This window comes from Kogia breviceps, chromosome 1, assembly GCF_026419965.1.
Source record: "Kogia breviceps isolate mKogBre1 chromosome 1, mKogBre1 haplotype 1, whole genome shotgun sequence".
Taxonomy (NCBI): Eukaryota; Metazoa; Chordata; class Mammalia; order Artiodactyla; family Physeteridae; genus Kogia; species Kogia breviceps.
The window spans coordinates 87,119,383-87,133,574 of record NC_081310.1 but is presented as its reverse complement, the minus strand read 5'-3'; the positions used below and the strand labels follow the sequence as shown (position 1 = coordinate 87,133,574).

Here is a 14,192-nt window from a genome sequence, read left to right as displayed (position 1 = left end):
TTGGTTGATGTCATTCACTTTTCATTCACTTGTTCAAGAAATATTTATTGAGTACAAACCATGTGCCAGGTACTGTTGTAGGCTAGCGAAGTCTGCACGAACTTCCCTTGTAGTGTGGTGATGAGTGACATGAGGAAGAGTAAGGGGATAAGGCAGATATGTGTACATAAGATTTTAGATGGGCTGTTTAGAGAAGACCTCGCTGAGGAAGTGACATTTGAGCAGACCTGAAAGAAGTGAAGGAGCAAGTCATGTAAATATCTAGGGGAAGAACATTCCAGAGAAAGAGGTAGGTGCAAAGGCAGGAGGAATGTTTGGTGTATTTAGGGAGCAGCAAGGAGGCCGGCATGGGTGGAACAGGGGAAGCCAAGGGGATGGGGGTAGGAGTTGGGGTTAGTGAGCAGGGGGAGATACAGGCAGATGATATAGAGCCTTGTAGGCCATCGTAAGGAGTTGGGCTTAATATCTGCACAAAATGGGGAACCAATGCAGGGTTTTGAGCAGACTGGTGTGAACTGACTCAGGATTTAAAGGACTCCCCCCGACTGCTGTGAAGGGAGGAGAGTGGGAACAGAAAACCAAAGAGGAGGCTCTTGCTGTAATCTAGGCAAGAGATGATGGGAGTTGAGGCAGTGGATGTGGTAAGTGGCCTCATTTGAGACTAACTTTACATACACATGGACGATCTTTGGTATGGTTGATGCTGAACAAATGTTTAAGCCAAGACCGACATCTTTGGCTTTTCAACTCTCACCCAAGCTCCTGTATACACTAGCCCACCAAAGAGAGCTCAGGAAGTACATGCACCCTCAGAAGTTGGGGACCCAAGGATGGTCAAGGTTGGAGATTTGCTGCAGACTCTGGGCAGACAGTTAGGGTTGCACTATCTCTTTTGGGCAGTGACTAAATGGGTAAGTAACATCTAGTGGCACTGCTAGGGGAGGGGTCCTGGTGAGTCCCTTCCACCCCAGCCCCTGGCCTGTGGGAACTGCTGCACAGGTTTTTGCTCCACTCTCCTCTGCCCTCCCACCGCGTAACTGTGCTGACTTGCTGGTTTTGTTTGTTTCTTTCTTTAATATGTAAGGCTTCTAGCCTTATTTAGGGATACCATCAACTCTGTGCTTTCTTTGAAAGAGTGTATATAATGCCTAGGATTTTTAGAGAGATGGGGGTGGAGGGAAGAGGCAGAGAGAGAAGGTATTTTTAAGAATTTGCTATGGAAAGACAAGTACATCTTAATCTTCCTCCAGGCTCAACCGAATTCCACTCTGAAGTGTTTAAGAGCAAAGCATTGGAATCAAACAGACCCAAGACAGTACATGGAAAGTTGTTGCACAGTGGTGGGTTCAGAGTCAGAGCCACTGGGCCCTGTGCCTGTGACCCTGACCCCCCTGTTCCAATACAACACCAGGAACCTAAATTGTCTGGCATCCCTAGACCAGAGGCAGCTGGTCAGGGGCAGGTTCTTCACTCCCTTCTACCTTGTAGAATCCTGCTCAGTTGCTTCTTGGAAAGATTCCATGAGACGGATCCAAACCATAACCAAAGGAGGAAGAAGGCAGACTGCCCCTGCCCTGGGAGCTGGGGAGGGAGATATAGCCCACACCCAGGACCAACAGGGAGGCAGAGGCAGATAATCCAGCCTGACAGCTGGAGACCTAAGGCTGGGGCTTGGACGCCTGGCTGAACTGGCAGAGTGGGTAGGTCTGGGAAGCTTTCCTGAAGGGTGGGAGGGTGGATCTGGGGTCAAATCAAAGGGGCCCCGGGCTGGGGAAAGGGCAGAGTGTTCTGTTGCCTTTCTGCTAGGTTAGAACCCACCCCCATGCCCACTCTCCACTCAAAGGCAGGAACTGCCTCCTCTCAGCTTTGGAATCAATTCCCTGGGGCTCCTAGGAACCTAGCACCCATGGGTCAGGGAGCTCATCAGAGGAGACTTGGCCCAATGAGACCACACTGCCCCCAAGCAGGGAGAAAGGCACACACTGTGTGTCCTTGACTCAGGATGGCTCCCTCTCTAGGCGAGTTACTGCAAGCTCAGTGGGAAGACTAACAAAACTCCAGATCATCTGGAAACCTGGAAATGTGTGGCTGACAGTCCTAGAGCGCTGGGATTTAGGAGGTGTGAGACCGTGGCGAGAGGTTGGCAGCTGTGAAATCCAGGAGCTTCTGGCTCCTTTGATCCCCCAGGGACGTGTCCCTGAAGATCCCAAGTGCCAAAGCTGCCGCTTGGGCTTGGATGTCTTTCCCAGGTTGGTGGAGAAGACCCAGGCGGGGGTGGGGAAGGGAGGTGGGGGCTTTGTCACAACAGTGTGTGTCCTCAGCCTAGCGAGCTGAAATTCACAGGCACTAGCCCAGTACCCTTTGGGAATCCGGGCAGGCTGGGGGTCCCTGGTGGATGGGATGGGGTAAAGGGTACTGGGTTGGGGGAGGCAGGGAGACTGTACAGTCTCTCTTTGACAGCTAACATTTTCCAGAGCTGGAGCCTACAGGGGAAAGGAAATCAGAGCTTCCCACCTCACACATCTTTTTCCCATTTTGTTCATGCTGCCCAGGGAAAGCCATTAGGGCTAGGTCAGTCTGGGGCCTCCCCCACCCCCCTATGTCTCCAGCCCTGCTATAAGGAGGGGTGGGATGGCAGGGTCACTGGAAGGACAAGGCCCTCACCTGGCAAAGGGGCTAGACTCTGAACTCTTGTATCCCTTCTTAATTCCCTGCCTGCTCAAGATGGGAAGATGGGGGCAGGGACCAGGAATCTGGGCTCCTGGGGCCCTCCCTTACTCTGCTCTAATCCCCCTGCACCTCTGATTCTGTCTCCAGGGAGTCTGGCCCACTGGCCTGGGCCTGGTCTGCAGCAAGAAGGGCCCTGGTGTTGGGGGGAAGCTGGCCCTTATTACCCGACTCTAGGAGCTTCAGCCTCCTTCCTGGAGCCATTAGCATAGCTGGTTTCCATAGGGCCCTAGGAGCCAGGCTGGGGGCCAAGCTACTAGGTCTTTTTTTTTTTTTTTAAATTTATTTTTGGCTGTGTTGGGCCGGCTTTCTCTAGTTGCCACAAGCTGGGGCTACTCTTCGTCGCGGTGCACAGGCTTCTCATTGCAGTGGCTTCTCTTGTTGCAGAGCACAGGCTCTAGGCGCGCGGGCTCAGTAGTTGTGGTGCACAGGCTTAGTTGCTCTGCGGAATGTGGGATCTTCTCGGACCAGGGCTCGAACCCGTGTCCCCTGCAGTGGCAGGCGGATTCTTAACCACTGCGCCACCAGGAAAGTCCCAAGCTACTAGGTCTTACCTGGAGACAGTAGCTGCATTTGGGGGCTAGAGACAGGAGGGGAATGGGAGAGCTAAGGAGCTTTGAAGAGGCGTTCTCCCCAAGCTGGCCGACATTCCTGAGTCTGACCCATCATCCCCCTTACCCTGTCCCACCACACCCAGGGACAGTGGGTCCAACACCCTCTTTCTGTCTCCATCCAGAACCTCAAAGCCCAGACCTGGGGCCCCCTCAGCTTCTTCTCTGGGACCTCGCCCATCTCTCCTCCCTCCTTCTTTTTTCCTCTTCAATCCCAGAGTCTGAATATCTGGCCCAGTGCCCACCTTCTGCAGTTCAGGCCAGAGGAGGAATACAGCACCCATCCAATCTGCAGACTTGCCAATTTCTTTCTTCCTCCAGAAACTTCAGATCATCTCAAGGAGAGAGGGGTTCTTTAGACCCCTGGCTCTTCTTCCATTTGCCATCTTCAGAGAGTGGGAGAAGAGGCATCTGGGAGATGGCTCGGGCTCCCCAGAACCAGTCTTGGGCTAGACTGCAGGCTGTTCATCTTTTCCAAGGTTAGCCACTGTCCCCAGGTGCCATGCAAAGCCAGGTGTCCAGCCTGCCAAACCTGTCATAGCTACAGCCTTCTCTCTCCTGTCTTGGGCTGCCAGGGGTTAAGGGGCCAGTGCAGGGCAGGGAGTGGAAATGGCAGAGGGGTCTGGCCCTAGTCACTGCATCATAAAAGCTAAAAGGAGTTTAATTGCAGGTCTTAGGTGCTGACTGACTTCTTTATCCAGCAGTGCTGCCCTGGGGGGATTCCTTCAGGAGGCGGGGAGGCGCCACAGCTGGCCAGACTCAGGTCCAGGCCCATCCAGCTTCAGATGTTGGCAACTGCCACCAACAGTCCCGGCCACACTGAATCCACACCTCAGCCTGGAGGTTCTCTGAGAAGCATGGAGGCTCCAGAGGAAGGGGAGTCGAATTTGGTGCCTTTCACTACAGTAGGAGAGAAAACTGAGCAGGGGCCTACATGGAGAAAGGGATGACCTCCCATGCCAGACTGGCAAGAAGCAAAGTCTAGATGGCGGAGCCACGGTAGCGGGACAGAGGAACAAAGAGCCCAGAGTCAAGGAATAGAATCAGTGCAGTGGTGGCCAGGCCTTGTGCAGGGGGTCTCCAGCCTCTTCAGTGACTGCCCACACCTCTGCGCCTGCCCCCTGAAAAGGCAAGCAGAGCCAGGGGCCTCTCTCAGGTGAAAGAGATTCAATCCGGACACGTCTTCAGCCAGTGCATCCCCACCTCCTCCTTCTCCCCTCCCTTGCTCAGCCTGCCCGGTGGCGGCTCAGTGTGCCCGGCCCAGGCTCAGTGTGCCCGGCCCAGCCCCGAGGAAAGCGTTGGCGGAAGGAGCTGGGAACCAGGTAGCAGAGCCAAAAACAACAGAGGAGCCGCCTGACTGCCTGGGTGCGGTGCAGATCCTCCCCTGGTCTAACTGTGATCCCTCCTATCACAGTCAGTCCCCTCCTCACACCCTGTGGGTCTGACCCTACTGGGCCATACTTACCTCCCTCTTTGCAGGGCCCCGGGGCTGGCCCTGGAGGCCACTTGTCAGCCCCTACCTTTGGGTCCAGCTGCCCATTCCCCCTGTCACTCGGATTCTCTGCTCACGCCTTCCTTAGTTCTCAGGGTCTCTCCCGTGTGCCCAGATGTTCCTGGGAAATGAGTTGCCTCCTTTCTAGATCTCTGTCTCCCAGCTTGCACTTTAGCTTGCTGGAAGCTCTTTTTTGGTCTAACTGCCATCCATCCTGTTGCAATGGCAATTTCATTTGGGGAGAATCAGAGCCGGCCTTACCAGATTTGAAAAGGGCTAGTCCCTAAACCCAGGGAGACACACGAATGGAACATCCGCTTCGGTACCGAGGATCAGAGCAGACTAGGAGGCAGGATGCTTAAGTCAACGCTTGGTGCTGAGTGGAATCCTGAGGGCTCAGGGAGGCCAGGAGACACAGCTGTCCTGCCCCAGCCACTCCCAACTCTTCTCTTCTACTTTCCGACTTCCCCACCCTCTATAGAAGTCCTGCTTTATTTGCTGCCCCTACCCTGAGTGGCAGAGACCCAGTTGTCCAGCCCCACCTGGGTTTAATTTCTACATGACTCCCAGCCAACAAACTCTGTGATCCAGCAGATGCAATAACACTGGTCAGGGTGAGGCCCTTCTACAAGTGCTGGCTTTGGCCAGAGAACCTCCTTGGTCCCGGTTGGGGGTGAGGGTGAGGGGTTCATGGCACTCCCACTCTTCCCATCACTCCTCCCCGACTCAGCTTCAAGGGAATGTTGGAGAGGAGTGGGGAAGCCTCCTCTTCCCAAGCCCCCAGACCCCTCAATCGTACACGCATCTACATCTACTCACACCCATACTCTTGCAACCATTCAGAGCCCACCCATCTCCATTCCTTCTGCAAAACCAGCCACTTTCCTCATAGCCACACTGCAACGGGAACAAAGCCCCAGAGTGTTTTTTTCCTAACTCTCTCAAGCGGGTTGGTTTCCTCCCCACCCCACCCCCATCCTGCCTCTGCTCCCCCAGCTTTTCTCACCAATTAGGCACCCTCCCCCACCTGAGTCTCCAAGGCTCCTAGAAAGGGGAACGCATTGCCCCAGGACATCTGCAGCAGATTGGGTCATAATTAAAAGGCCAGCGACACTAGGAAATTCCTTCTCCTTATGGATCCCAGCAGGAAATTAAAGCCAGTTGTGACTGAATGACTGATGCTGGCTAAACTCCTCCCCATCGCCTGGTTCCAGGGCCTTAGCCCCTGCCCCTTGCCCCTAGGCTCCCCCAACCTCCTCTGTTAGCCCCCTTTCCTGGTACCCCCAGCCCTCTCATCCCAGTCCCCCAACCCCCTTCCCCTGAATCTACCCTAAGCACCCCTTACACATGAGCCTCCATGCTTCTGTGGGGTAACAGGGCTTCTGGAGGCTGAGACATCTAGCCTAGCTGCCCGGCACCATGCTCTGGACCCTCGGCCCACCTCCCTCAGCCAGGCTTGGGGTGCAGGGGCTGAAGCTCAGGCCCAGAGCTGCCAAACCACAAGCACATCTGGAAAAAATTCCCCTCCCAGCCCGACTTTCCTTTGTCTTACTTCTGTCTTCTTGGAAATTCTGGCTGCCTGGCCGGTGGGGGGAGTGAGGAAGTGAAGGGAGGGGAGTGGGCCCAGGCCTCCTTCCTCTACCCCAGGGAGCCCCCACCTCCAGCCTCTCCAGTTTCCTCAGCCAGACCACATCCCTCCTCTGTGCTCCTGCAGGTCTAGGCTCCCTCATTCTGGTGACCATCTTTTGAGTGAGGTTTCTACATCCTTAGTCACAAGGCTTGTGGGGGAGGGGGCCAACATTGGCCCTTCTCTTTTGCAGCAAGAGGGATGAATATTGAGGAGGAGACTGGACTATTCTCGCTGGGGTCTCAAGAGGGCTGGAGTGTCGGGCTTCCCTGGCGGCACAGTGGTTGAGAGTCCGCCTGCCGATGCAGGGGACACGGGTTCGTGCCCCGGTCCGGGAAGATCCCACATGCCGTGGAGCGGCTAGGCCCGTGAGCCATGGCCGCTGAGCCTGTGCGTCAGGAGTCTGTGCTCTGCAACCAACAGGAGAGGCCACAACAGTGAGAGGCTCGCGTGCCGCAAAAAAAAAAAAAAAAAAAAAAGGGCTGGAGTGGAGACGGACATGGGACCTGGGTGGAAGAGATGGGGGGCAGTGAGGGGGAAGGAGAGGCAGCAGGAGTCTGCTTTCTGCCATGTTCCCTCCCCCAGCCTCTCCTCATCCCTTTGGCTGGGAGCCTGATTTCACTGTCAGAACCTAATCCCCCTCCCTTTACCTACAGCGTTGCTGGAGCCGGGTGGATGGGGGAGGAGCACAGGCAGTGCCTTAACCCCAGGCCCTAAGCAACCCCCAGGGACCACCCCCTTCCCTCCACCACCTCTGCGTTTGTCTGTCCATCCTTCGAGAGCCCTTCGACCTGCTGCCTCCTCACTTTCAGAAGACCAGGCCACCTGCACCCCCAAATAATCTCTCCCACACCAAACCTGGAACCCTAAAACCAGGCTGGAGCATCCAGCTCCCTTCTTCAGAATTGACATTTTACTGGTTATTGCAGGGTGGGACCCTGTCAAGAAGTCCTTTCTACGGTCTAATCTCCATCCCTCCTGCTCCAGAGTCACCCTAGTTGCATTATTTTTTTCCTACACACCCGTAATTCAAAGATTTTCCTCTTTACAGCACAGAGGCTCAACAACCTCCAGTGTGTCTTTGGTAAATCCTCCAGCCCCTCTCCCTTGGCTCTCATCCTCCGGGCTCCTCCCCAACTAAGGCCCCTACCTCCCTAGACCGTTCCAGGGCTCTAAGGAAAAGGGCTTAGAATCTCGGAGAGTCTGTCCTCTGCTCCACCCATGGCCACGCTGGCAGGGAGGGGCCAGGGCAGGAACCCAGAGCTGGGACCAGATGTGGGGATTTTCTTCCCCGCCTCGGAAGAAGCTGGGAGGACAGCTCCGGCAGGGTGGCGGGGGTGGGGTGCGGTACGGGCATCGGGGCCACGTGCACGGATTCGCCGAGGGCAGCTGGGCCGCAGTGTCCCTCAGCGCTGGACAGGCCCCCGGGTTCCGCCCGCTCGGGGTACCGCATCCTCTGCGGTCGGCGGTCTCGGGTATCTCGGCCTGTCTGCGAGGTTCCCTGCCTGACTTCCATTTATGTTTCTCTGTCTCCCGGCCCTCTCCCCCGGGGTCTCGCTCACTCCCACTTGGGTCTCCGCGGGGAGCCGTTGCCTAACCCCCTCGTTTGATCTCCCACTTCAAAGCCGCTCGCGGAGGGGAGGCCTCTCCTTCCGCCCGTTTTACGGCTCAGAATGGTGACACCTGAGACCCCGCTCCGCCCCTTCCCCGAGGCACCCAGACTCCCCCCAACCTAGGTGGCAGCGTGGCGCGCCGAGGGCTCCGCGCCTCAGTCCCCGCCTCCCCTCCCTGCCGCCTACTGCGATTCCCTCGGGGGTCTGGGGAGCCGAGTGACGGAGAAAGCGCCGTAATAAAGAGCTCGTGTCAAGTGATTGGCTGTGACCTCTGCCCTCCCCAGCCTGGCGCTCCAGGCTCCTGTTTAACCCTTCGATGCCCGCCCAACGCTTTAAGAAGAATGAGTCTCCCTGCGCCAACTTCCAGCGTCCGCAGGCGCTACTGGAGCCCGATACCGGGTGGGGAGTCGAGGGTGGTGGGTAGGGGGTGAAGCCCCCTCCCAGCCTCTTCGAGTTGTTCCAGCAGGGGGAGCCGTTGCCTCACTTAGGTGCCTGGCCCCTGAACCCCAGGGCTCCCCAGCCGGTCTCTTGAGTTCAGAGCGGTCACACTGGATCCAGCTCAAGCTTCAGTGGAGCCGGAGCTCGGCCGCCCATTCTCTTCCCCAGCTCTGGCTTGCAAGCAGGGGTTCACCCGCCGGTGGTGTCGCCGGCTGTCCGGCGCCAAGGAGTCGAGCGCACCGTGTCAGGTTGGGCAGGGATGGGGAACAGGAGAGGTGCGACCCTGTGCCTCGGACTGCAGGACATGAGAGCCCAGCATCTGTGCCCCGAACCTAGCGCCCTCTCCTCTCGGTTGAGAGCCCAGTCCGAGGGCTGGCCCTCCGTCGGCCTCCTCATCCACCCACTGGCGCGGGAGCCAGCAATCCCGGGCCCTCTCAGCGAATTCTGGACCCGCCCACTGGGCTAGATCCAGAGGACAGTGTGGGAGTGGGGGTGGGGTGGTAATGCAGGGCCGGGGCTCAAGGCCCCCTAGGTGGGATGGAGAGGGGGCAGAGCGGGAGGCGGGGCCACCTCATTCTTGGGCAAGGGCGGGTCCACAAAGGGTATAAAAGCTGCCCGCGCTGGAGCCCAGGCCGGCTTTAGGGTTGTCCTCAGACGAGTCCTGGTTCCTGAGTCTCACCATCCGGCGAAGGCGGCAGAGACATCTCTTTCGACTAAAGGACTCAGCGTCCAGTGCTCCAGCCGAAGGATCTAAGGGGACCGCCACTAGCACCGCCACCATGCCCAACTTCTCTGGCAACTGGAAGATCATCCGATCGGAGAACTTCGAGGATTTGCTCAAAGTTTTGGGTAAGGAGATTTTTGAGCGCCCGGAAGAGGAGAGGGGGCTCCGAGGCCTCGGAGGTGGGTACGAGAAAGAAAGGGAAGTTGGAATCAGCGCGTGGGAAGCTGGGCGCCTGCATTCCCAAGAATAGAGGTCAGACGGCCTGAGTCCCGGGGCGCTGAGCCCGAACACCTAAATCCTTCTTCCTCTGGCGGGGCGCCCACAGACGCCAACTCCTGAGGCGACTCAGCCTCTGAATTAGGTAGAAACCAGAAGCATGAGGTCGGTATTCCCTGGGGTGAGGCAGTGGGGTTCTCCGCAGTTCGAAACCTGCAAACCCTGCATCCAGGCTGGGAGCCTGGGTCCTTACCCAGCCGAGCCTCCCACCCCCACCCCAGGCATTCCTGCCTCCTTCCCCTTGCCCCCCTCAGGTAACCCAATCCCCGGGCAGATTCCACATCTCTCTGCGCAGGGCTCCACCCACCAGGTGATCCGTCACCGCAGGGCCCCCAGATCCCCCTTTATTCCCTTTTCAGAACTTTTCCACTCTGCTCCCCCCACCCTCCATCTGTGAGACAAATATTTTCCTACAGCGAGCAGCTCCAGAATCCTAAACTCGCTCTGGATAATTATCACTTTCTTAGATTTCAACAAATGGCTTCGTGTGAAACCCCAGCCATCCCCTCCCTTTCAGAAAATTCGAATTCTCTTCTCCCTGCCTCCCTGGAGACGGGCTGCAGCCCAGCTAGGTCTGTTGGTTAAAGGTGGAGGAAGTTGAATCTACCCAGACTGCCCTTCCCAACTCCTGTGTGCCCTCTGGTGTCTGGGGAGGCGGGGGAAAGCCTGGGCCGGTTGGGGAGAGGGCTCTGCAAAGAGATGGGGGTTAGTCAAGGACCCAGCCACTGGGAAGCCACCCGGAAACCCTGGAGCCATCAATTTCTGAACTGAACAGAGAGACCCCAGCTGGAATGAGCTAAGGGCTGTGTGGGGCAGGGGGCTGTAGAAATGAGTCAGTAACTAGGAAGAGTCTGGAATGCAGTGAGGAAAGCAGGGATTTCCATCCTTCCTTACCATTAGTTCTTCTTGCAGTCTGACCACAGTATTTCTTGTAATCATGTCAGCCTTTCTTGCCCTACCCTTGTTGCAGGGGGCCTGGGTTTGATCCCTGGTCGGAGAACTAGATCCCGCATGCATGCCACCAAGATCCTGCCAAAGGATAAAAATTTTCCCTTCAGAAAGCCTAGATGCCATTTCCTCCCCCAACTTCTCTGGATTCTGGCCCCTCTCCCCAGTGGAGGAGGCAGTGGTCTGGCACACCCCCAGGCCCCAGCTGGAGGATAAGATCCCAAACCCAACCCTGTTGTCTGTCTGTCTTCAGTCTGTTTGTCCTCCCTGCGGGGTCTCTCAGAGCCACGTGCCCTCCTCAGGGCTTGCTGGGGGGCAGATTGAAAACAGACCCGTTAGACAAACACAGTCCCGAATCAGCCAACGTTGGCTGAGCCTGTCCCCAGCACCACAGGTACCAGAAGCTGGCTGCCGGGGTGTCTCCTCTGGACCTAGCCTTGCTTCCGCGGGAACCTCAGTCCCTTCTCACCCCTCTTTGTCCTATGCAAGAGTCTCTCTCCTGGGGAGGGATGCTCAGGTATTTGGGGGATACCCATCCCATCCAGTATGATGGTCATGACACATAGCTAGCAGCTCCTGTTCCTATAATGGGAAAGATAGATAACAGGATGGACTTCCCGGGAAGCACCAGAGAGTGAAGTAGTCTTTTTGTCCAAGGAGGTGGAGTGGGATATGTCTCTTTTACTAAGTCAATTGGTCCTGGGAACCTCAGTCATTTCTCCCTGGACCCAAGAGATCAGCAGCCAAGAAGTGGGCTCCTGGGGCTCCTAAGGGACAGGGCTTCCTCCCACTCCCTTCTGTCTGGAATAGCGTGGGTCTGCTCTGGCGCCAAGGGGAAAGGAGATTTGTTTCTCTAGGGACCCAGGTCTGGAGGAGGGCCAGGGGGTCTGGACCGCATCAGGAGATAGGGAATCCCACTTGCCTGGCCCAGCCCAGCTTGGCCCCTCATCCCACCCATTGCTTCCCTGAAGCGTTCTGCTCCAGTTTAGGGCAGGAGGCCAGGCCAGGTGAAGCAGTGTAGAGCTTGGACCTGGGCCCTGACTAGAGGTGCCTCCCTGCTTGCTTGACTTCCTGTCAGAGGGCTGCTCTCTCCGGCTCCTCCACTCCTTTTAAATAACTAGGGAATAGAGAGAAGGGGTCCAATCTGGGAAAAGATAGGGGGACAGGCACAGGGGCTCTGAATCCACAGAAGCTGAGTGAGAAGACCTGACCCTTGAAGTGGGGTGGGTGTTCCTGGAGTTGGGACCCCATCAGAGGAGGGGAGGGGAGTGTCCCTTTCTGTTCCAGGAAGGCAGGTGGGCAGGAGTCCAATGCAGGGAATTTTGTCTGAGCCCCAACTCTGGCTTTTTCTTTGCCTTCCTTTTATCAGTGAAAATAACAACAATAAGAGTAGCTATTGTTTCCTGAAAACATAAAGATGTGCCTGGCAGTGTGTGTGCTAGGGCCTAAATACACATCATCCCATGTGATAGGCTCTTGAAGAAGTTACTGTCTCCATTTTACAGTTGTGGAATCTAAGGCTCAGAGAGGTTAAGCCATTTGCCCAGGGTCACCCAGCCTGCAAGGGAGGGTGAGCCAGGTGGAAATCATGGCCTAATGGATCTTATTTCACAGCCTGTGGTGTCCCCAGGCTGCTGACCATTCTGTAGGGGGAAACAGCTGTCCCACCTCTTCCCCTGCTGAGAATCCCTGCTCCTTCCCATCCTGGGGAGGGACAGAGGCTCAGCAATAAAGTCCACAAGACAGGGGAGGTGAGTGGGCAGAGAGGGAAGTGGCCCCTACTCCAGGACGTGAGTAGTGAGGCCTGGCTGGGGAGGGCCTGCCTTGCACTTGGGTGGGGGTGCAGACACAGTGACTCTGATGAGCCCACCCCAGCAAATGGTCTCCAGCAAGGTGGACAAAGGACCAAAAGTGAGGTGAATTGAGCCAAGGTGAGCCGTGGCAGGATGAGAGGAATGGGGGAAGCTGCCCCCAAGAACCGAGTGAAGAGCTGAGACTTGGGGATCCCGATCCAGGGCTGCTGACTCATCCAGGTGGGGCCGTAGCTAGAAGCAGAACTCCCAAGGGCAGGGCACTGCCTCTCTGTCCCTCCTCCCTGAACCCACCTGCCATCTGGGCTGTACCACCTGCCCTCCCTTCAAGGTACTTTCCTGGATGCCCAGGCAGCTTGCCCCTCTTCCCAGCCACTCAGTTCAGCCTGCTCCTGCTGTCCCTTGGGAGAGTGTGAGACAGGTGCCTGGAGCACCCATAGAAGTCGAGCCTCTCCTCTCCCTCCAGGGGTGAACGTGATGCTGAGGAAGATCGCTGTGGCTGCAGCATCCAAGCCAGCAGTGGAGATCAAACAGGAGGGAGACACTTTCTACATCAAAACCTCTACCACCGTGCGAACCACAGAGATCAACTTCAATATCGGAGAAGAGTTTGAGGAGCAGACTGTGGACGGGCGACCCTGTAAGGTGTGTGCCGGGACGGGGTCCCTCAGGGTCATGGCATCTATTGCCCTGCCTCTCAACATGACATTTTCCAGTCTTTTCCTAGAGTCTTTCCTCCATTTCCAATGGAGAAAGTCCCTAGATGGTGGTGGTGGGTAGAAAGGGGGTGCATCCCCTATACCTCTCACAGCATTGTCCCTGCTGTGGGCCCACCTCACTTGACCACCCTCTCATGCAGAGCCTGGTAAAATGGGAGAGTGAGAACAAAATGGTCTGCGAGCAGAGGCTTTTGAAGGGAGAGGGTCCCAAGACCTCCTGGACCAGAGAACTGACCAATGACGGAGAGCTGATCCTGGTAAGGCCTGCCTCCTCTCAGCTCAGAGCAAGCCCAGTGCTACCTTCAGAGATTTTCCGGGACATTCCAGGGTGCAGGAGATTTAAGAACAACTGTGGCTGGTCTCCCCGTCTCCTATGAGGCTGGTGGGGCAGGACTAAGCTGTCCCTGTCCCATACAGCGTCCTTGTGCAAACGTAAAAGGGTGTCCCTTCCGTGTGGAGCAAAGGACATGTGCGAGAGGTCCCAACAGTTCTCCGTGGGGATCTTCCTGGCTTGGGGAGAAAGACTTAGGATGGACCCCTGGGGCTGTATTGTCCTCCATCCCATGATGCCCAGGCATTTTGTGACCAGCTCTTACCTGTCAGTCCTGAGCCAAGAAGCAGGTTTGGACCTGGAGGTCAAGCAGAGTACCTCCACTCAACCCTCCTGCTCCCAAGCACAGGACCCAGGGGCCTCCTGGGCTAACAATGACTTCTCCCCTTTCAGACCATGACGGCGGACGACATCGTGTGCACCAGGGTCTATGTCCGAGAGTGAGTGGCTGTGGCCCAAGAGCCACCAGAGCCCACCGCCAGCCCATGCTCCCTGCTTCACTGCCCCATGGGCTGCCCCTCCCCCATTCCTTCCTTCTAGGCTAGCTCTCCCCTCACCCCAGTCACTTCTGGGGGTGCTAGGATGCCTCCTGCAGGGGCTCTGCTTTTTTTGGCCCCTCCTCTCCTCCCATACACCAACAAAGTGGGATGGATGGCAGGACCCCAGATCACCCATTCCAGAATCACTCCCCCCATCCCAAGTCAGCAATCCCAGCCCCAAGCCAGTCCAGAGCACCGTCTCTCTCTTTTTCTGCAAGGGGACCCGAGGGCCCGACTGGGAAGACTGGCCCTCTGTCTTCCACTCTTTGTCCCTGTAGCCCATACAGTGTAGAATATTTATTGGTTAATTTTATTAAAATGTTTTAGAAAATGAAA

The 14,192-nt window shown here is 56.6% G+C and overlaps 1 protein-coding gene across 2 annotated transcripts; it reads left to right on the top strand.

Annotated features, from left to right (window-relative positions):
* Window positions 1-2,059: 2,059 nt before the first annotated feature.
* Window positions 2,060-14,192, top strand: CRABP2 (cellular retinoic acid binding protein 2). 2 transcript variants are annotated; one of them, XM_067033422.1, is made up of 5 exons: window positions 2,060-2,249; window positions 9,163-9,357; window positions 12,734-12,912; window positions 13,127-13,243; window positions 13,711-14,192. In XM_067033422.1, the coding sequence occupies exons 1-5, from the start codon at window positions 2,237-2,239 to the stop codon at window positions 13,759-13,761; spliced, it is 555 nt and encodes a 184-aa protein (XP_066889523.1). In that variant the 5' UTR covers window positions 2,060-2,236; the 3' UTR covers window positions 13,762-14,192. The 2 variants fall into 2 exon arrangements, with proteins under 2 accessions (XP_066889523.1, XP_058907729.1); XM_059051746.2 differs by lacking the exon at window positions 2,060-2,249 and adding an exon at window positions 8,653-8,756.